A 22,079-nucleotide genomic window follows, 5' to 3' on the forward strand; every position below is an offset into this window, starting at 1 on the left:
AGACGCGAGGGGATGGGGAGGAGAGGGAGGAGAGGGAGGGGCTAAGTAGTCATGGGAGTGAGTGCATGTGGGATTCTGAGGATTCTGGGGGTCCAAGGCAGCTCAGGGCCTTATGGTACATAGTGTGTCAGCTCGCGTGCTAATGTGAACTGGCCTAGAATCCCGCTCTCCATCCACCAGTTTGACAGGAGATGCAGGCCTTCCTTGGTGTCTAGCAGCATCCTCTTGTCTAGCCTGCCATTTCTTATAAGGCCCTGACGCTGCTGCTCCCAGCGTTCGCAGTGTATCAGAACATGTTCGACTGTTTCCCATTCATACCCACAGGGGCACTGTGGGGTGGGGAATTCAGGTACCTTACACCGGTTTAGGAAAGCTGCCAGTCCGGTTTTCCCTGACCTCAATTGGATGATGATAGTGCTGCGAGCCTTGCGCAGGCCGGTGTGCCACTTCAGAATTTTCTTGTCTGGGGGCCGGCCATGCCGCTCCCCCCAGGGGGGCTCACGTCTTTTCCACCTCTGCACCCACCTCCAGAGCTGCTCGCGCTTCAGCCAGTGATTATATGAGGCTTGGTCCAGGTTGGCTCGTTGTTCCGGTGTCATCTCTGCTGTGGCTCTCTCCTTAGCACCCTGAATCCATTGCTGTTCCCAGTCCACTGGCAGGGCTACCGGGTGAACCACAGCTCCCATGTGTCTCTGTGCCCCCCTTGTCACCCCCCGGTGCCGAAGCCTGGTCCTTATGGCCGCACACGCATTCTCAATTTGTTGCGCCATTCCTGAGGCCTTCATCCTGTTGACCGCCTTTGCCACTAGCCCATCCAGGTGGATGTCTAAGGGTACTGTGTGGGTTTCCGCTTCCAGTGTGCTTGTTGGGGTTCTTTTGTATGCCCCTGCCACTATTCTGAGGCAGGAGTTCTGCACTGTGGTCAGCTTGAGGGCCAGTCCTGGCTTAGCTGGACCCGTGCCCCCCTGCCCCTGTGGCTGGTGCCATGCTATTGCTCCATAGGTCAGGGCCGGCCTGATGACCATGTTATACACCATTCTCGCTTGTCGTAGTGGGAGCCCCCATGTGGATTGGGTGGTTTGGGACAGTGCTCTGACTTGAGTCTTCATCTTGCCTGCCACCGCGTCTAGGTGGCCCTTCCATCTCAGCCTAGAGTCTAACCATACACCCAATACCCTCATCACCTGTTTCGGTTGTATAGTTTGTCCTGGTAGTCTCAGCTCAGCCTGTAGGTTGAATTGGTTGCGCGCCCGTGTGAAGTGCATTAGCTCATACTTCTGGGGGGCAAAGACCGCCCCGTGCCGTGCTGCCCACTCCTCGCATGCCCGATGCATGCGCAGGAGCTCCCTGCAGTTGTCCTCAGTGGACTGGCCATAGGCCATCACGTTGACATCGTCTACAAAGGCCATGCACACCACCGGGCGCCCCGGTCTTGAGCAGATGCGCACCAGTTCCTCATTGTAGAATAGGAATAGTATAGGTGATAGGGGTGACCCCTGCGGGATGCCTGCTGGGATGTCAAAGGTGTCTGATTCCTGGCCCTCAAAGGCAATTGTGGATTTCCTGTTGGTCATGAAGGACGCAACCCATCCCACCAGGTCCCTGGGGATGCCCAGTCGCCGGAGGATGTGAACCATTCGCTCCCGCAGCACCTTGTCATAGGCCCCTGTCATGTCTAGGGAGAGTACCGATGCCACCTGTCCTGGGTGCTGCCACACTGTCCTTATCTGGGCTAGAAGTTGTGCTATGGCTGTTTCGTGGACCTGCCCCTTCTTGCCCCCATTTGCTGTGAGGGTAGCAGGTTGTGGTCCTCCGCGATCTTCCGCAGGCGTTTTGCAGTTGCTGCCTCCACAATCTTCCCTATTGTGTCCAGCAAGGCAATGGGTCTCCACGCTCCTGCAGTCTGGTAGTCAGCCTTCCCTGGCTTGCGCAAGGCCACTGTCTTGGCTTCCTTAAACGTGTCTGGGTAAGTCTCCCAATGCCAGCATGCATTGGTGAGAGCTGTTATGGCCTCCACAAATGTTTTGCCCAGCATCTTAAGGAACTCGTTGGTGATCCCACTCCTCCCTGGTGCCTTCCTGTTTGGCAGTCTCTGGATCAGGCTTTCCATGTCCTCCACACTGATGGTGTCATTTGACGCTTCCCTTTCAGCTTGCAGCAGCTCCATATTGGTGTCACTTAAGTCGGCGGGCTCTGGCTGTGGGAAGAACCGTTGTCGTAATGCCTCAGCCTTCCCCTCAAAAGAGGTTTCTACCGTCGCGTCAGCCCCTTCCCCTGTTCTCAGGGGGGGGCAGTAGGTGCCTGTGGGGGCAGATGGCTTCTTTCCTTGCCCCATTTTGCTAGTCCCCACATCAATCTGGGGTCATCACGGGTCCTGTCAACCAGATCTCTGAAGTTTGCTGTCTTAGCCAAGTGGATTTCTCTGTTGCGCTTGCAGCGTGCCCTGAGCCGCTCCATTTCTGGGAGCTGGGACCTCCTAGCCTGCTTGTACTCCTCCACTGCCTTGGCCACCCTCGGTGACCACCATGTCTTGGATTTTAACCCAGCCTTACTTACGGTGGCGTGTTTGTCCGCTAATGTCCCTACAAATCCTACCAGGTAGTCTGCATACTCCTTGACTGCTTGCCTGGAGTCCAGGCTTTGTGGCACATATAGCTTTTGGCAGTCCCTTGCTACCTCCTCAGGCTCCGCATCCTTCCAGTTTCGTCTCTCAGCCTCCTTTGGGATGGGTGTGATTTCCAGTGTTGTTTCCATGGGCTTATGGTCAGATCCTTTGCATGCCTCCTCCGCTATTGCACACCTCCTGAGCTTGTCGTGCAGGAGTGGTGATAGAAAGGTGAGGTCTATAGTCGTCCCTGGGCTGCCTCTGTCCTGCCATGTGGTAGCCCCTACAGGTGTGGCAAGCTGGAGACCCAGCCTATCCACCTGTGCTATTAGCTGCCATGCCATGCGGAAGTTTTTTTCTACTCTCACCCCTCCCCACCTCTCATGGTGGACATTAAGATCTCCTAATATGACCAGCTCTGCATCTGTGCCCATTCCGGCTACCTCCTGCAGCTGGCCTATGGGGGATTCCTCCGGTTCACTGCTGTAGCCCCCTGGAGGAGGTGCATACACATTGACTATTTGCACCTTACCCAGGTCGGTGGTGATTGTCAGCACTGCAATGTATTCTGAGTGGTAGTGGCACTCCCATGTGTGTTCCACGAGCCTTTTGTTGACCAGAAAGCATACTCTTGGGTGTGTTTCCGGGTGATATGCTGGCCAGAAGCCGCAGCTTCTGGGGCAGTGTGTTGCTAGCATGTGGGGATTCCGGCTGGGCTCTTGTACTGCAATTACGTCGTATTTGTCTTTTGTTGCAGGGTCTGCCAATAACGCACCCATAACTCTCGCAGAGTTGTGCACGTTATATTGTAGGAGGTTTAGTGTGTCCCTCATTGTTGCGTGGGGGCTGGGGTCTGCGTGTAGTCCATTAGGTCCTCCTGTAGCTGAGACCCAGGTTGTGAGCTCTGTGGTGCTATAAAGGCACTTAGAGCTCCTCTCTGGGCTTCGCCTGCTTGCAGAATCCCCTTGGGTCGGCCTGGTCCTCTTCTTTGGCCCTCTGGTTCCCCAGTGGGTAACCTTTTATTTCCTCTGGTTTGCACCACCTGCCACCCATCTTGTGCTTTTGGCTCCATAAACCTACGGGGTCTTTCCATGTATGCTGTACGGGCCCTGCTTGATGCCCTCTCCCTCTCAGGGCACTTAGAGACCCAGGCTGGGTGTGTTCCCCTACAATTTGCGCACCTCGGTTGTTCCCCAGCTTTTCGTGCTGGGCATTCCTTGTCGTCATGTTCTTTTGCCGCGCAGAACCCGCACCTTTTGGCCTGCCTGCAGAATCTGGCCGTATGCCCATACTCATGGCAGTTAAAGCACCGGGTGACCTGCGCTTCCCGGTGGAAGATTTCAACGTCACAAAATATGCTGTCTATTATCAATCCATTGTCTGTCTACTAGTAGGTTGGCTTGCTGAGGCGAGGTGACGCTGAGTACAAGAGACCCAACCTTTGCCTGCAAGCTGGCATTCCGTCGTAGAGACAGTCTCTCAATTTGTACCCCTCTTCGGAGTCCTTCATTCTGTGCTTAAATTGCCTTGATGGCTTGCTGTTCCTCCTTCCAGTTGGTGTTGCCCATTGGGACTCCCTTAACCATGACTGGGTACAGGGTGTGCTTTGCCTTCGCCTTTTGTCCCAAGACTTCCAGCCATGTGCTGCTCTTAGTCAAGGCCTCCCTGGTCTCCCTCGCGTCGGTTGTCAGGATGATGTCTCCACTGGGGAGACATCTTGCTGCAAGCACCTTTCCCTTTGTCACATCCATAATTCTGGTGTTGACGGCTGCCACAATCGCTGGGGGGGTGGCCTCCTCAGCTGGGAGGGCTTCGCAGTCCCGGCGTAGGACAGTAATCTCGCGGAGGTTCAGTTAGGCACTGGTTTTTCTGGAATTCCCTGTCCTGCGACCTTGGCCCATGATGACAGTTTGGCTTCTTTCACTCCTTCGGGTTGGCGTTGTGCGCGTGTCGCCACGGTCGCGTCTTCCACCTTGGCCAGCATCACCTCCCCCAGTTTGACCTTCAACTCCCTCACCAACCTGGCTGCCTCCTCCACTACCTCCTTCCCTTTGCCGTTGATGGCAGGATCTTCGCTCCCATTGCAAAGAACATTGCTCAACTGTGTCAATATTGCTCCACATGTGGTGGGCTGCTGCCTCTTGTCAGAGTTTTCTTCTCGCGGGCGTCCGTCAGCGCGTCCCACGATTTCCTCCATCACAACCATGGCAGCAGCACCACCTCAACTGGGGATTGCTGGGTGTCGTGAGATTCCCTGCGATCAGGGCTATCGTTCGCTATCGTTTTCAGTGTATTTATATAAAAGTAAAGACCTTTTTCCTTTTAAAATTTCAATATTTCCAAATCCCGTCAAACTTTGATTAAGTAAAATTATTTTGTGTGTATAGAAATCATTTTATGTGTTTTTTGATTAACATTGTAAATCTCCCTCTAGTTTGTTTAAAAGTGCTCATTCAATTAGTTTTTCAGATCTAATTGATTGAGTTCTTTCTGAATTCCACCAAGAGTGATGAGCATTGAAATCCCCTATGATTATTGAATTCTTTTTTAGTTTCAACTGCATTAAACATCTATCAAATGTTCAAGTTCTATTCTTGTCTCTCAGTGATCTTTCATTATAGATATTGATTAATTGAATGTTTTCAAACTGTTTTTTTCATATCCACAATATTATTAACAAGAATATCAGATTCTGATATTAAATCATATCTCAGATTGAATTGAAATCTTGAATTTATTCTAGCATAAATTGCTACTCTAACTTTAATATCTGTTTTCTCTCATAGAAAACAATAGTATGCTGAATGAGATATATTATACTCTTGATCAGCATCAAGTCTGAGTTCTTGAACAAGAATAAAGTTTGCTTTTTGCTCATAGTCAATTTATAAACGGAAATAAAGACATGAATTTATTCGGTCCATATTATTTTGATTAAATTTGATTGTTATACAGCTTTTAACATTTTTTTTATATTTTTTCTACATTATATAAAACTGTTAAATGGTTTTTTATCTTTATTCAGAGTCAAATAATAGATTAAATCTATTATTCACACCATCAATAGCTATCACATCTTCCATATATGTATCTTTCATTTGTGTTTGAACAGGGGTTTTTGATGACTTTTGTACTTTCATTTTTTCTTTGTCAGAAGATTCAGATACAACAGAATTAGAGATTTGAGAATTTCTTCTTTTTTAACTGCTACTATTTTTCATATTAGTAGAGACAGCAATATCAGATTGTATTATTGATTTTACTGATCATTTTAATTTAGAAGCAGATACACATTCTTTTGAATTTGCAAAATGAGGCTCTTTGCAATTGACACCTTTTGCAATAGACTTAAAGTGCTCACATATAACTTCTTTTTTTACACAAAATTGACAATTGTGTTCAGCAGTTTTGTAAGATTAAGCACAAATTTGACATTTTACATTTTTTGTACAGAGATTTGCAAAATGATCATATTTTTGACAATTTGAACATTGAATGTGAGTTTTTAAATTTTCTCTGATATCTTTAAACTCATATGTGCTCATTCTCATACTAGCAAGTGTCACAAATAAAATTTTGAATTCTTCAAATAAATCAGTTATAATTAAAACTGAAGAATTTTTTCTGTTTTCTCTTTATTTCTCATTATTCAACTAAATTAGTAATGTTTTCAATTTGAATGAATTAAAATCTTTAATCTCATATTGAAGCTGAATCAGCCCATTATCATGATTGAAAATTGCTGTTGATATGTTATAAAAAATAAATTTTCCCTATTTCTCATTTCTTTTCACTGAAATTTCAATTTTCAAAATAGATTTTATCACTGGTGCGTATATATATTGATTTTGCACCAGAAAGTTGGAGTTCAACTCAGGCATGGTTGTCAGAATTATAGAATTACTCAGAAAAGAGCTTTTAATTGATGCTACAACTGATTTGTATATTTCAATTCCAAATATAGAGTTCATAGCATGATTAATCTCATTTCTCATTTGCAAAATGAAACTTGTATTTGATGGCATTTTTTGTTCAAAAATTTTTTTTTAAAGATTTTAACAATCAGTCTTTGGGCTTTTGATTGAAGAAGGCTTTCTTCTTTCAACTCTTTTCTTTATTTTTCTAAATTTTTATGCACTCACAGTATCAGTAGCTTTTGCAGTCTAATTTAAAGCTCTTTTCTCAATAAATGTGGTTTTTTTTGAAGAGGAATAGGAAGAAAGTTTAGAGGAAACTGCTGCAATCTAAGTATAAGTTTTTGTTTCTATTTTCTGCTCAGATTTTTGAAAAGGATTTATCATCATTGTTTCAAAGACTTTCTCAAATTTTGAAGAAATTCTCAGTTTGTATTTGAAAATCTCATTCAACTGTCTTGCTTGAATACAAAGTATCTGAAATACTTCAGTATCATTTTCCTCCATGCATTGATTTTTCAAAAATTTAACAGCCTTTTCAAGATTCTCAATCTCTTGCATCTGATTTTAATATTTCTTTTTTCTTTTCTTTAGAAACTCAATTTCAGAAATCTCTTCAGAAAACACATCTCTCTTCATCATATTGACAAATACAGATGCTTTGATTGTGTTTCAGTCTATTGTTTCTACTAATAATAGTAACTAGATCAAGTTTTTCAAAAGGACTTAACATACTGAAACTGATTTTTAAAGATAGATCAGTTAAATCTTCATAAATTGAATGCTACAAATATAAGAAAGGATATATGTATGTATGTATAGGTTTAACGTCCCGGAGAAAACACGGGCAGCGCCCGTGTTTCAGAAGCCTCCCGAAGGGCATGGAGACGTGCTACGCTGGAGAGATTTCTATGTACACAGAGAGAGAGAGAAAACAGAATCCAGGTGGCAACTCTTGAGAAGACTCAGCCCATTGCAAAGGACAGTTGAGAAGGTGCTTACTATGGCAGCCAGAGGGGTCCTCCCAGTTTTCCGTACAACGCCCATCGCTACCCTATACCGGGATGCTGGGCTCCCATCAGCAATGGTAGCTCTGGAGGAGGCCAAAATTCGATTCGCGACAAGGCTTCAGGTGGTGGATGAGAAGCACCCACTGGCTTCACGGATAGCACCTCCAATGATCACACGAGGAAGAGGGGCTGGAACCCGGCAGCGCTCAAAGTCCAAGGTCCAGCGGTTGGGGGCGCTGCTACCTGCAGTCAATAGACCCACACTTGCCATCCCACACTACTCAGAGGGATGCGGGACAGACCCCACAGAGGGTGTAGACAAAAAGAGTGCTGCTCAGGCATTCAAGAAATGGTGGAGAAGTCAACCCTCAACAGATCTATATGTTTTCTCAGATGGATCAGAACGGAGCCTTGACAACAGCAGGCAGGTGGGCTATGGCTTCATAGTCTATCAGGGAAATAAACAGCTGGCCAGCTTCTCAGCTGCGCTGAGCCCTATGTCACATGTCTTCGACGCTGAGGCAGTTGGTGCCTGCCGGGCATTGGAGTGCGCCGTGAAGCTCCTACCTTGTGTCACAGAGGACAGCAGCAACCCTCAGATCTGGCTCTGCCTCGACAACACCTCAGTCATCTGGGGCATACGGGGCAGTGCAGCAGCCTCCTCAAACTGGGCCTACAACCGCTGCCATGAGCTCCTCAGACAGCACAATGTCGGCCTGAAATGGGCTCCTGGGCATATGGGGATAGAGGGCAATGAGGAAGCAGACCGCTTGGCTAAGCGGGCAGTCTCATCCACTGCAGCCCCAGCCTATGGTCTCGAGGCCACACCCACAGTCAGTGGGGTCCGCACAGTGGCCAAGCAGCTCAGCCAAGAGGCAAGGCAAAAGTGGTGGAGTGGAGCCTGTGGCAAGCTCTCTGACTGGTACCGGGGCTGGAGTTTCAGCAGGCCGACTGTGGAATACCAAGTGAAGGCCCCTCCGGAGCTCACCATGCCACGGCATGCCCTTCACCGCTGGCTCGCACTCCGCTCCTCTCATGGGGACTTCTCCTGGTACCACAGGCGTTTCCAGCATGCAGATGCGAGGCTCACCTGTGTCTGTGGACACAACAAGAGCCCAGAACATTTGGTGCTCTGTCGACACTCACAGAGGCACTTTCTTCACTGGCCCAAGAGGCCAGCAGCACGGCCACACAACCGGGCGACAGCTGTTGCCTATCTAGGGTCTCTGACCCCTACAGACTTTGTAGAACTGCTGGACCGCACGCAGTTCTACACACGGTACTGCACAAGGTAACGCAGCCGGCTGGCTGCAAACCATCTGACAACCCCCGCAGCAGTTCCACGAGGCCGGCCTGCTGAGTACACCCACGGTAGCTAGTGCAACTGCCAGAGACATCACAGTCTATGCAGACAGTACAGATAGCACAACTAGGCTCATCTGTCTCAATTAGCTGTGGTGTAATCAGTACAGTCTACGTGTCTGACTCAGCTGATATGGTTTTGACTGCCGGCATTGTATCTACGCGTGCTCTGCTTTGTTTTCCTCTCGTTTGCCCTTGTCTCTATCGGCTCAAATGCTTCTTCTTCCTTCTTTTCTTTGCTCTCTCTGTCATTCTCTGCTCTTTTCCTGTCACAACCTTCTTCAGTGCTCTCTCCTTCATTATTTATCTTGTCTGTCTTTCTTCTGATGTTAGAAGCACAGACAGCTTTCTGATCAACTGAGAGAGGTATCCCTCTCTGCTCACTATAAAGCCTTCCAGGCACGGCAGCGGCGGTCCCCTCAGGGAACCACACTATAGCCCCACCATGAATGGCCATACGTCGGGCCAGAAGTGGATGCGCAGCTCAGAAAAATCCTTTGCAATGGGCTGAGTCTTCTCAAGAGTTGCCACCTGGATTCTGTTTTCTCTCTCTCTCTGTGTACATAGAAATCTCTCCAGCGTAGCACGTCTCCATGCCCTTCGGGAGGCTTCTGAAACACGGGCGCTGCCCGTGTTTTCTCCGGGACGTTACCTATACATACATACATACATACAGACCGCTCCCACCTAACGATCGCTCATTTACGGAGGGCGCTATCAAAAGAATTGCGCCGGCAAAAAGACAGCTAGACAGCGCCACAAATCTTGGCAGAAATTCCCACTGTATTTTATACTGAATATTCAGATCTTGATTTAATCTGCCTGCCAATCCGCCACCCCGCGTAGCAGTTGAGTATTCTATTCCTCCACCTGCCCGTGCCGCCTTCCTTCTCTATACTCATTGCCACCTTCTAACTCTATAATCTTTTGAATATGTACAGGAATCCGCTCAATCCATGCCTGTATCTTCTCCTGCGGCAGATCCTTCCATGCCTGCTCCCATACTCTAACTGCTTCTGTGTGATTCTTAGGAGCTCCCTTTTTCATCGTTCTGCGCTTCATCCAAGGCCAAGCTGCTTCAATTGCATTGAGATCCGGCGAATTACCACACCAAAGCAACTGTTGAATGCCATGAATGTTGTACATATAACATTGAATATAGTGATCATGAGATGGGGCTTTATCCTCCTGCACAATGGTATTCAGACGATCAATTTGACACTCTTTTGCAAAGGGGAAAAGCTTTTGTAAGAGGATTTGAACTTGATAGCGATACCAATCAATTCCACTACCTTTTCCGCGAGATAGCTTGCCTGTGACTTTTTTGAACTTCCATATTGGTTTTTGACCTGGCTGCTGATGATCAATCCGTAGTCTTTGTATGCCATTTGAGAGCTCCCATTCTTGCTTCTTTATAGGTTCTATCTTCATGTTTAAAGTCTCAATATACTCAAGGGATTGAGCACGCTCCTGCAAGGTTTCCCTGCTCCAACAGTGTAATGGACCCTTCTTGTCATATGAGAAGCGGGCCCAGAACAGGAATTCAGAGGATCCCTTCCATCATTCACATATACAGCTTTGAGAATACACCTCATGAGGCGCACGCCATATTCTATATCCACCTCGTCGATGAAGAAGAATAACAGAGGTTTCATCTGACCATATGACATTCTTCCAATCCTCCAAGGTTCAATCCTTATGCTCCAGGCAGAATTGAAGTCGATCTAACCACATCTTCTTAGTGAGTCCTGGCTTCCACGTAGGCTTTGTTTTTCGAAGGCCTGCTTTGCGAAGAATCCTCCATATAGTCATAGAAGATATCTCAATTCCTTCATTACTGAATTCATTGGCAAGATCAGTACAGCTCTTTTCTCGTCCATAGCGATCATGTTGAACCTTTGCAAGAATAGCATCCTTAATGCTATCATTTCCCTGAGTTGGTCGGCCGGATTTGGAGGCATCTCTAAGCCATTCATCGCGAAGTATAATATGAGGCAGTTCAGGGTTAAATCCACGTTCAATTGTGTGTTTATATATACAGTTGATTTGACTCTTTGAGATCTGGGTGATTTCCGTGATTTCAGCATTTGACTTGCCAAAATAGGGTGATTTAAGAGCCACCACAAGAGCTCTTGTGGCAATATCGGTATTGGGTGCCATATATTTTAACAGTCATGAATTGTCAGATGGGATGCCAGAGATGAGAAATTAGAGAAGAAAGAGGAATCCATTCTTAATACGTGGCAATCTCATATAAATAGAATGCGGGGTGATTTGAAGCTAAATGTAATTACTCATTAAAACGTGGTGGCGCTTCTTAGCGGTATAAATGGAATCTGAGCGGCGCAATTCTTTTGATAGCGCCCTCCGTACAATTCAACAAGATGATTAAAATCTACGATATCTCAACAACGCAATTAGATATTAAAATTATATATTAACCATTAAAAGTACATACAAAATACACTATAAAAATATAAATAGTTAATGTAGTTAATACCTGCTGGGTTTGATAATTCGCCCAGAACGTGAAACTCGCTGTCCGGCAGTGTTGGAGCCAGCAGAGGCAGCAGCAGCTGCACTTGATGCTGAATCTGCAGAATCTGCAGTAAAAATCTCAATTAGACTCTGATTTCCCGATTTGGAAGATGGGTTTTGCTTTTTTGACCGTATTGACGTTGTTAAAGCTCGCGCAGGTTGCTGCTTTGAAGAGATCTGCTCAGCTTGCTTTTTCAATTGCATTTGAAGCTGTAGAGCAGCACGTTCTTCCTTCTCTTTTTGCAGCTGAGCTTTCTTTAGATCTCACTACTTCTTTTCAATCTGGTGTTTGACTGCTGCGGCCTCTTTGGCTTTCTCACGCTGCCTGACGGCCTCCTTGCAAGCCTTTTGACGTTCATCCTTCCATTTGACAGTTTCTGCAGTCTTTTCTTCACGAAGAATTGTACATTGTAGTTGTGCCTCCTGCCGACGAGCTTGGGAATCAATTTTGAGAGCTTCTGCCGCAGCGGCTTGCTCACGGGCGGCTCTGACCTGGGTTGGAGAAAAGAATTGAGCCTGACAGGGATTTGATGAATCTAGCAATCCCATTGCCTTTCCACATTTACATCACTTTCTCTCGCGATTGAGGGCTTGCTGGAGATTTCGATTTTCTATTAGAAGAAGTTCTCTGTCAAGAGCGAATTTCTCAGAGGCATGTAGTGCCCGGCGGATGTCAAGAGAAACTCAATGTTGTTGTTGATTTATCTCCTTCATCAGATTCCTCATTCCACCAATAGATGTAGGAGTCTTGAGTCCTAGAAGCTCTGGCGGAGTCTTGGGCCGTACAATCTTTGCAAGCACGCGTTCAGGGTTGAAAGGTGAGATGCCAGCAGCAGCAAATGCAATCTCAATATTAGAAGGTATAACAGCAATTTCCCACGCCTTTTTAAATAACTGCCAAAAATCTCTTTTTGTAGTGCGAATGAGGCCCAATCCAGTCCGTATATTCTCATTTAGCTCATTTGAATAAGCTTTTGCCAAAGGTCCAAATATCGCCAGATCGAGCGGTTGTAAACGGTGGGTGGAGTGAGGAGGAAGAACTGCCAGTAGTATTCGATTTTGATCCGCATAGTTGATGAATTTCATGTTGATATGAGAAGAATGATCATCCAATATAAGTAATCGCCAGCTGCGGCCTGCTTTTGCTTTTGTAAGAGGATTGAACACTTGCTGCAGCCAAATAAGCCCATATTCATCATTACTCCACCCGTTCTCAGAGGCAGCAAAGTATGCTTTATCCTTTTCATCATCAAAATCCTCCAACCAGGCATAACTGGGTGCAACGCTTCTGTCAACGGCATAAGGATCAAATCCGGAGCGTTTATTTACGAGCGATTGATCATTCAAGAAAGACTGCAGATAACTCTGTACATTTCAATCATTATTTCACCCTTGTATTGCTATTTTTTGATTATGATTCTGTGGCTTTTAATGTGATTGATGGCTAACTTACTGTCTGTCATTCAGCTGCAGGAGAAGATTGCGAAATATAAGATTGAATGTTCAAATATCTACAACTTTGATGAAAAAGGTTTCTTATTAGGCCTTCTACAAGCTGTCAAGCGAATTTTCTCGATCGAATCCCTCAAATCCAAACGCAATAAGGGTGTATCTCAAGATGGAAGTAGAGAATTCATCTCACTACTTGCAGCCATCTGCACGGATGGAACAGCTCTACCACCTGCTCTTATATATAAAGGAGAATCACGCGATATGCAAGACACCCAACTGGTGATTTGACAATCTCTTCAACTAAATTTGCAAAGATTTGAGGTGTAACAGCAAAGCCGCGCTCTGCTAGACGATTTATATGAGATAGAAGGGTTTGTTCTTCGGAATCTGTAAGTGTTCGGCAGAAGGTTGAAATAGCTTCCGATCTTGAGGTCTGCTGGCGTTTGAACCGCCGTGCCAATGTAATGCGACTGATTCCATATTTTTTGGCAGTAGCAGTGTAATTAGGAATCAATTCTTTATTAAGTTCATCAATTGCTAACTGAATAACGCGTTCATTGACCATATTACGCGTTGATGAAGAAGATGGATATGAAGGTTGAGGATGACAAAATTAGCGATCGTTAGGTGGGAGCGATCGTTAGGTGGGTGATCACGTTATTTAACCCCACCATCGTCAAACCAAATTTGTCTTCCAGTAATGTTCGCTCACACCCAGAATTCAACCTCTCCATTTAAAGAATCATAATCGTGACCTTAAAATCAAACATGGCTGAAAACGATACATATCAGACTCCACTGGCTTCGCGGTATGCAAGTATGTGTCACTTCATTTGAGCTAACAGGAATGTCCACTTACACTTGGCCTTCGATTCATGACAGGCAACGAGATGAAAACAATTTTCTCCGCCCGAACTCGATCAACGACATGGCGGAAACTGTGGATTTGGCTGGCAGAAGCTGAGAAAGAATTGGGAATTGAAATCTCAGACGAAGCTATTGCTCAGATGAAGGCAAATGTGTTGATGACGGACAATTGCTTCAAGGTCGCAGCAGAGGAAGAAAAACGGCGTAGGCATGATGTTATGGCCCATGTATACGTGTGTACAATTCCTGTAGCATCTTCTCGAGAGCTCATTTTCTGTACAACGTCTATGCCTCCATTACAGATATTTCAGGCCCCACGATACTAATACGAGGATGTATCTTAGGCATTTGGTCAAGTCGCCCCAGCCGCTCAAGGAATCATTCATCTTGGTGCTACCTCTTGTTACTGCACAGACAACAGTGATCTGATCAGCATTCGTGATGCTCTTGATCTTGTCCGTCCCAAACTTGCGACTGTGATCCACAAGTTGTCTCAATTCGCCATAGAATACAAGGATATGCCCACCCTTGGCTACACTCATTACCAACCTGCTCAACTCATCACTGTCGGACGCCGTGCTGCTCAATGGGTGCAAGATCTCCTCATGGATCTTGAAGATATTGAACGCGCACGCAACGATCTCCGTTTCCGGGGAGCTCAGGGAACTACTGGAACCCAAGCCAGTTTTATGGAACTTTTCAACAATAACAGGGCAAAAATCGACAAACTCAACGAAATTATTTGCACCAAGGCTGGATTCCCCTCCTGCTACCCGATTTCGACTCAAACCTATTCCCGCAAGGTTGATTTGCGCGTGGCCAATGCGCTCTCTGCATTGGGCACTACGGTTCAGAGAATCACAGGCGATATCAGACATCTTGCAGCGCAGAAAGAAATGGAAGAACCGTTTGAGAAAGATCAAATTGGATCGTCTGCCATGGCGTATAAACGGAATCCTATGCGCAGCGAACGTATTGCCAGTCTGGGACGGCACTTAGCTAACTTGAATAAAAACGCTGCAGATACATTTGCGCAGCAGTGGTTCGAGCGCACCCTTGATGACAGCGCGATTCGTCGTATCACCATCCCAGAGATGTTCCTAAGCGCGGACGCGATCCTCATAACAATGGACAATGTGGTGTCAGGGCTTGTTGTTTATCCAGCAAGAATACGTAGCAGGCTGATGGAAGGCGGGTAACGTAATAACTCTTAAATAAAGGGAAATTTTCTAACGAGTGTGCAGAACTCCCTTTTATGGCAACCGAAAATATCATGATGAAGATGGTGTCTCTAGGAAAATCACGACAGGACGCCCATGAGGAAATCAGGGTTTTGTCTCATCAGGCAAGCGATGTAGTCAAGAACCAGGGTGGGAAAAATGACTTGATTGAAAGGATGAAGAAATCGGAATTCCTGGCCCCAGTAGCCGGGGATCTCGATCAGTTGCTGGATCCAATGAACTTCATTGGAAGATGCCCCGAGCAAGTCGAAAAATTCTGTGGATCATATGGAGAAGTGCAACAGGCACTGAAGCCTTATAAGGATTTCATTCACTTAAGTAAAGTATCTGAGCTTTCTGTTTAATGTTGTAAGATTCCGTAGACTCTTGCGTTTTAGTCACTGTATTTTAAAATGTTCTGCTATAAAAGTTGGTATATATTGATGATGAAAGATGATAAAGTGTTAACTGGTGTAAAAAAGTTTAAACTGCGTATTAGAAGCTGATTGTAAGTGGCGGGTCAAAGATTTCACTGATTATATCCCAAAAGGTTCTTAAAAAACTCTGAGAATCAAACTGTAGAAAATAAATATGATAACATATCAGAAAGAATTCAAATTAAATGATTAGATATTGAAATTATTGAATATAGAGGTTTTATTATATAAGAATGATTCACTGATTTCTAGAAGGTTGATTCAGCTGCTAATTACATATATAATGTTAATCTCTCTTCTCTCTCTTTATTATAGAAAAACCAACTTTTTGTGGAATGTCTAAGTGGTTGTATTTAGCATGTTGGCAGCTAAGGAATATATGTGCGGTGCACTAACTAGTTTGTGATAGACAGTCTAGAGCCAACACTTTTCTGTGCAAAATGTTGAGAGGTTTGAATTGGTCATCCCCTCTACTACCAGCATCATGTGGTGTGAGAGATCTTTGTTGGCTCTAGACTGCCTATCACGGACTAGCGCACTGCACATATATGCCTCAGCTGTTGACATGCTAATACAACCACTTAGACATCCCACAATCTTCTCATTGTGCGATCGCTAGCTAACTATATATAGGGGTAATCACGTGCGGTGGAGGGCCGCCTGGGCAACTAGTGCCCAACACCCCCCCACGCGCCAACGTGCGTGATGTGTTCCTACGAATCTTCCATGCTGGCTATCTCAACTTGGATCATCCCAAAATCATGCTACATACAGAAATTTAATCATTCTCACTGTTATCAGTGAAAAGTTTTAGTAAATCAATGAAATGTTTAAATGCCACTGTGCTCAAAGGTTTGATTAATCCATTTGCTATCATATTGTAATGCACTCGTTTATTATTTCCTTATTATTATAAAATACATTGTAGCACACGAGCTGCAGTGTGCTAAATTATTGCGGAGCTAGTCTCAATTAGAAAGGCAGTTGTAAATAATGCTCATAAACATCACCTCCAACCTCACCTCTACAATATGAAGCTTTACATGTTGTGGAAGAATGGCATTATTAGCTCATGTTGCAGAATTTGTAATTGTTACAACTGTAATTGCAGCTGCAGATCTGGTTCAGAGTTTTGTGTCTGTTCAAATTTCTGATGAAGCTGTTTCACTTTTTCATTGTGAGTAAGAAAATCAGATATCATTGCACATTCAGAGAAATTATCTATATCATCAAAGTTGATCTCTTTATTCAGCTGAGCATTTTCAATATCTTCAATCATTAACTGATTTGTAAAATCTTCATTGACTGATAATGCCTCTAGAGCTTTTTGATTAATATCAATGTTGAAATAATCAGAATGATTAACTCAAAGAAAAGCTAGTCATTATTTAACAACAGTCTTTCAAACAATGAAATTACAATAAAATTGATGGAAAAGGTAGAAATCAGTAAATATATTTAAGAGCTGCAAAATAATGATATCAAAATCTTTAAACAGCAGCAGAAGACTATTGTAAATGCAGTCAATGTTTTGAAAAAAATTGACAATATGATTTTTATACTTGTATTGTTGATTATAAATCTGATAAATTTTCACAAATATATAAACCTGAGTAATAAGCATTTCCTCAACCTGGTTTATATAAGAAAGGTTGAGAATTTGATCAGAGTTCAGATTGTTATCTACAGAAAAGAAAAACAATTCATTTATTTATCAATTTTTATCAATTGTAATACAGTGCACACAAATGTTGTTTTTCAATTTCATATTAAATCATTAACATTGACAGTGACTGCAGATTTTCATAACCTTATTTTTGAAAGCTTTATGAAAGTTTTGAATATATTGTCAGTCAGTTGATGTCAATGCTAAGTTTTTGAGAAGAGTAAAGCTGTTAAACACTAAAAAAAGATCTGAATTCACAAGATTCTTCATAGTAAATGAAGTGGGGAATTTCAAATACAAACATAAATGAAGATCAGTATCAATTGATAAATCACTCATTAAACTCTTTAAATAACTAAGAGATGCATGTCATTGAAAACTGAGTGAAATGAATGAAAAATTGAAAGAATTGATTAAATGATAAAACTGAATCTGTAATAACATTTGAAAGATGAATTCATCACTGAGTAGTAGAGATGAAATTGCAGTGAATGAGAAACATTCAATTGTTTCATTAATATTCTGTAACTGTTTTTGAACTCTGTGTAAGAATGATAATATGAATGTAACAGATGAAACCTTGTCATGATATTAAATTATCTGATGACTTCAATGAATTACATTTTGCTTTTTATAAACTGTTGCAAGTGAAGGAGGGTCTGATGTGTATACTTCATAATAATGAAAATCAGATGATTTCAGTGATTGAAAGAGAGTTTATTGACAATTTAAAGAAGATCTGATTGACTGCAAATATTAAAGTGAAACTATTGAGTATTATTATAAAGATGATGAAAGATGAAACTTCAGTTCTCTACTTACAGAATCACTTTCTTATAAAGAAAAAAATTCAACAAAATCACTATCATTTGAAATTTCAGATGATTTCAGAGTTAGAAATATTAAAATTACTGATATTTGTGACTGTTCTGTGAGTGTTTCAGAGACAGCGTGAGAAGATTCTGAAAGAAGTGAAGCAGCACTGTTTAAATGTTTTAAAGTTCTAAAATCAGTAATATAACCACAGCAAAAGCTGCAGATTGCAACTGTAGTGATTGAAAAGTATCTAAATATAAATTTCTTCAGATATTGATATGCTGAAAAGAGTTGAAATATAAAACTGTAAGAAAGAGCTTTCTTGATATGATATAGAAATTTCAATACTATAATAAAGTTATTAATATGATATATTGAAAAAACTGTATGAATTCAGAGCAGCATTTATAAAACAAAGATATTTACATTTAATCATTTAATTATATGAACTGAGGGACAAGACAATCTATGCAGACAATACAAATAGCATAATTAGATTTATCTGTTTCATTTAACTGTGATGTAATCAATACAGTTTATGTGTCTGACTCAGCTGATATATTTTTGACTTCTAACATTGTATTTACATACACTTTGCTTTGTTTTTCTTTTATTTGCTCTTGTTTTTATCAGCTCAAATGCTTTTTCTTTCTTCTTTTCTTTACTCTCTCTGTCATTCTCTACTTCTTTTCTTTCACAATCTTCTTCAGTGCTCTCTCCTCTCTTTCTCTGGGTCTGTGCCATATCATATGACTACAAGATATTACAGATAACACAGTCTTTCCTTCATCTCTTTTTTTTATTCTTTTCATTTCAAAACACACATTTTCTATCTTTTTCTTTCATTTATTTTATTTGTCATTGTTCTGATGTTAGAAGCACAGACAGCTTTCTGATCAACTGAGAGAGGTATTCCTCTCTACTCACTATAAAGCCTTTTATATACAGCGGCGGCGGTCTTTTCAGAGAACCACATTATAGCCCCACTATGAATAGCCATACATCAGATCAAAAATGAATGTGCAGCTTGAAAAAATCATTTGCAATGAGCTGAATCTTTTTAAGAATTGCTATCTGAATTCTGTTTTCTCTCTTTCTCTGTGTACATAAAAATCTCTTCAATGTAGCATGTTTTCATACTCTTCAAAAAGCTTCTGAAACATAAATGCTGTCTGTATTTTCTTCAGAATGTTAAATCTATACATACATACATACATATGAACTGAGGAAAGCTGTATATAGATTTCAATGTAAGATGAAAGAAATTTTTATAAATCATTCACAAATTCTTCTTTAAGAGCTGTAAATTATGATTAGATTTATTATAATCTTTTAAAATATAGCAAGCAGGAATAAAAAAGCTCAGATTGCTATTTATACAAATACAGTAAAAAAAGCCTTGAAATAGAATAGAATGAATGAAGCTGTAATTGCTTGTTTATTTTGCTCAAGCCTTTCTATACCGGCCGTTGCAGCAACGCGGGCGGTCACATGGCATCACGTGAGCGTAACTTCTCATTGACCAATCAGAGCGCAGGGATTCAGCCAATCAGAGCGCGAGAATGCTTTCCTAATCCGGATGACCGAAAGAGGAAATTTTCTGGCATGAAAAGCCTATATAGTGCTTCACGCACTACGCTCGCTCCGCAAATTATCTTTGTTTATATCTTTGTTTATTCTTACCTCTTTCCATTATACTCTCGCTGCTGTTTTTATATGTATATATATATGAATGTATGTATTTCGCACATCTTCTTTCTCTTTCTTTTCCTCCTTAGTGATTAGCTACAATTACAACAACACTACTACTATAATTATTATTACTATTATCTTTCATTACATTATATACTATCTTCTATTATTCACTTTTCACACTGTCATCACCTCTCACAGTTTCTAATCACTCAGTCTTTAAGAAATAATTTGTTGAATAATAATCATAACCTTTACCCACAACATCTGCTGTACTCATACTACCACTGAATCAGAAGCAACAAATATCAGTGAAGAGAATTACAAAATATACATCTCTATCACTATGTATGTATGTATGTATGTATAGGTTTAACGTCCCGGAGAAAACACGGGCAGCGCCCGTGTTTCAGAAGCCTCCCGAAGGGCATGGAGACGTGCTACGCTGGAGAGATTTCTATGTACACAGAGAGAGAGAGAAAACAGAATCCAGGTGGCAACTCTTGAGAAGACTCAGCCCATTGCAAAGGATTTTTCTGAGCTGCGCATCCACTTCTGGCCCGACGTATGGCCATTCATGGTGGGGCTATAGTGTGGTTCCCTGAGGGGACCGCCGCTGCCGTGCCTGGAAGGCTTTATAGTGAGCAGAGAGGGATACCTCTCTCAGTTGATCAGAAAGCTGTCTGTGCTTCTAACATCAGAAGAAAGACAGACAAGATAAATAATGAAGGAGAGAGCACTGAAGAAGGTTGTGACAGGAAAAGAGCAGAGAATGACAGAGAGAGCAAAGAAAAGAAGGAAGAAGAAGCATTTGAGCCGATAGAGACAAGGGCAAACGAGAGGAAAACAAAGCAGAGCACGCGTAGATACAATGCCGGCAGTCAAAACCATATCAGCTGAGTCAGACACGTAGACTGTACTGATTACACCACAGCTAATTGAGACAGATGAGCCTAGTTGTGCTATCTGTACTGTCTGCATAGACTGTGATGTCTCTGGCAGTTGCACTAGCTACCGTGGGTGTACTCAGCAGGCCGGCCTCGTGGAACTGCTGCGGGGGTTGTCAGATGGTTTGCAGCCAGCCGGCTGCGTTACCTTGTGCAGTACCGTGTGTAGAACTGCGTGCGGTCCAGCAGTTCTACAAAGTCTGTAGGGGTCAGAGACCCTAGATAGGCAACAGCTGTCGCCCGGTTGTGTGGCCGTGCTGCTGGCCTCTTGGGCCAGTGAAGAAAGTGCCTCTGTGAGTGTCGACAGAGCACCAAATGTTCTGGGCTCTTGTTGTGTCCACAGACACAGGTGAGCCTCGCATCTGCATGCTGGAAACGCCTGTGGTACCAGGAGAAGTCCCCATGAGAGGAGCGGAGTGCGAGCCAGCGGTGAAGGGCATGCCGTGGCATGGTGAGCTCCGGAGGGGCCTTCACTTGGTATTCCACAGTCGGCCTGCTGAAACTCCAGCCCCGGTACCAGTCAGAGAGCTTGCCACAGGCTCCACTCCACCACTTTTGCCTTGCCTCTTGGCTGAGCTGCTTGGCCACTGTGCGGACCCCACTGACTGTGGGTGTGGCCTCGAGACCATAGGCTGGGGCTGCAGTGGATGAGACTGCCCGCTTAGCCAAGCGGTCTGCTTCCTCATTGCCCTCTATCCCCATATGCCCAGGAGCCCACTTCAGGCCGACATTGTGCTGTCTGAGGAGCTCATGGCAGCGGTTGTAGGCCCAGTTTGAGGAGGCTGCTGCACTGCCCCGTATGCCCCAGATGACTGAGGTGTTGTCGAGGCAGTTAATAATAAACGAGTGCATTACAACAACACATTTATATACAAAATGATTATTTACACAAATGATTTTTTATATTTTTAGTTATATATATATAACATTTTGTTCTTTATCTTTTCTTTTATACACTTCTTTTTTATATTATTCAAGATAGATTGTTAAATATTGTATGAATTGATCTTGCAGTTTTCTACTGAATGATTAAGCTGCCCTGTTCTCACACTGTCAAAAGCATGCAAATTTCAATTTCCATTTCACTACTACTACTACTACTACTACTACTACTACTACTACTACTACTACTACTACTATTATTATTATTATTATTAATATACATTGTCTACTATCTTCTGCTATTCATTCTTCACACTGTTATTAACCCTCACATTTTTTCGGTATTGTTTTTTAAAAATTTTCTTAATTTAATATTTCGTTTCAGATTTGCAGGATTTTTCTATAGAAACACAAATCTCACAATGTTTTCAAATATTGAAATTTAATACACATCAAAAATCAATGTCTCTCAATCTGAAGACACAACATTCACAGAGAAACTGATTATTGACTAGGAAGATACAAATATACTTCACTATCAATTCCTGCAGTTCGTTTCGCTGAACCAGCCTAAAGAAATACTAACCCCTCAAACACTCGTGCGCTCAACCTAAAAATTTAAAATAAATACAAATAAAGCCAAAAGAGTGAACCAAAGTAGGAAAGAGTAC

General features: G+C 43.1%; 9 protein-coding genes across 9 annotated transcripts; 2 read left to right on the forward strand and 7 right to left on the reverse strand.

The window, feature by feature from the left end:
* Positions 1-110: 110 nt before the first annotated feature.
* HCAG_01426 (predicted protein) lies at positions 111-1,673 on the reverse strand (the record flags this gene model as incomplete). Its single annotated transcript, XM_001544329.1, has 1 exon — positions 111-1,673. One exon carries the CDS (start codon positions 1,671-1,673, stop codon positions 111-113), a length of 1,563 nt encoding a protein of 520 aa, XP_001544379.1.
* Positions 1,674-1,744: 71 nt separating this feature from the next.
* HCAG_01427 (predicted protein) lies at positions 1,745-3,438 on the reverse strand (the record flags this gene model as incomplete). Its single annotated transcript, XM_001544330.1, has 3 exons — positions 1,745-2,356; positions 2,557-3,122; positions 3,381-3,438. 3 exons carry the CDS (start codon positions 3,436-3,438, stop codon positions 1,745-1,747), a joined length of 1,236 nt encoding a protein of 411 aa, XP_001544380.1.
* A 684-nt stretch (positions 3,439-4,122) lies between these two features.
* Positions 4,123-4,811, reverse strand: HCAG_01428 (predicted protein; the record flags this gene model as incomplete). The annotated part of the gene is made up of 2 exons (XM_001544331.1): positions 4,123-4,443; positions 4,593-4,811. 2 exons carry the CDS (start codon positions 4,809-4,811, stop codon positions 4,123-4,125), a joined length of 540 nt encoding a protein of 179 aa, XP_001544381.1.
* A 2,711-nt stretch (positions 4,812-7,522) lies between these two features.
* Positions 7,523-8,824, forward strand: HCAG_01429 (predicted protein; the record flags this gene model as incomplete). Its single annotated transcript, XM_001544332.1, has 1 exon — positions 7,523-8,824. The coding sequence occupies one exon, from the start codon at positions 7,523-7,525 to the stop codon at positions 8,822-8,824; it is 1,302 nt and encodes a 433-aa protein (XP_001544382.1).
* A 925-nt stretch (positions 8,825-9,749) lies between these two features.
* On the reverse strand, positions 9,750-10,322 carry HCAG_01430 (predicted protein; the record flags this gene model as incomplete). The annotated part of the gene is made up of 1 exon (XM_001544333.1): positions 9,750-10,322. The coding sequence occupies one exon, from the start codon at positions 10,320-10,322 to the stop codon at positions 9,750-9,752; it is 573 nt and encodes a 190-aa protein (XP_001544383.1).
* Positions 10,323-10,580: 258 nt separating this feature from the next.
* HCAG_01431 (predicted protein) lies at positions 10,581-11,051 on the reverse strand (the record flags this gene model as incomplete). The annotated part of the gene is made up of 1 exon (XM_001544334.1): positions 10,581-11,051. The coding sequence occupies one exon, from the start codon at positions 11,049-11,051 to the stop codon at positions 10,581-10,583; it is 471 nt and encodes a 156-aa protein (XP_001544384.1).
* A 645-nt stretch (positions 11,052-11,696) lies between these two features.
* On the reverse strand, positions 11,697-12,515 carry HCAG_01432 (predicted protein; the record flags this gene model as incomplete). The annotated part of the gene is made up of 2 exons (XM_001544335.1): positions 11,697-11,921; positions 12,216-12,515. The coding sequence occupies 2 exons, from the start codon at positions 12,513-12,515 to the stop codon at positions 11,697-11,699; spliced, it is 525 nt and encodes a 174-aa protein (XP_001544385.1).
* Positions 12,516-13,649: 1,134 nt separating this feature from the next.
* HCAG_01433 (adenylosuccinate lyase) lies at positions 13,650-15,333 on the forward strand (the record flags this gene model as incomplete). The annotated part of the gene is made up of 4 exons (XM_001544336.1): positions 13,650-13,698; positions 13,764-13,981; positions 14,093-14,921; positions 14,993-15,333. 4 exons carry the CDS (start codon positions 13,650-13,652, stop codon positions 15,331-15,333), a joined length of 1,437 nt encoding a protein of 478 aa, XP_001544386.1.
* A 3,367-nt stretch (positions 15,334-18,700) lies between these two features.
* On the reverse strand, positions 18,701-21,378 carry HCAG_01434 (predicted protein; the record flags this gene model as incomplete). Its single annotated transcript, XM_001544337.1, has 6 exons — positions 18,701-18,726; positions 18,815-18,873; positions 19,099-19,119; positions 19,571-19,593; positions 19,683-19,695; positions 20,675-21,378. The coding sequence occupies 6 exons, from the start codon at positions 21,376-21,378 to the stop codon at positions 18,701-18,703; spliced, it is 846 nt and encodes a 281-aa protein (XP_001544387.1).
* Between the last annotated feature and the right edge of the window lie 701 nt (positions 21,379-22,079).

Source organism: Histoplasma capsulatum, genomic scaffold (assembly GCF_000149585.1).
Source record: "Histoplasma capsulatum NAm1 scaffold_1 genomic scaffold, whole genome shotgun sequence".
NCBI classification, from domain to species: Eukaryota; Fungi; Ascomycota; class Eurotiomycetes; order Onygenales; family Ajellomycetaceae; genus Histoplasma; species Histoplasma mississippiense.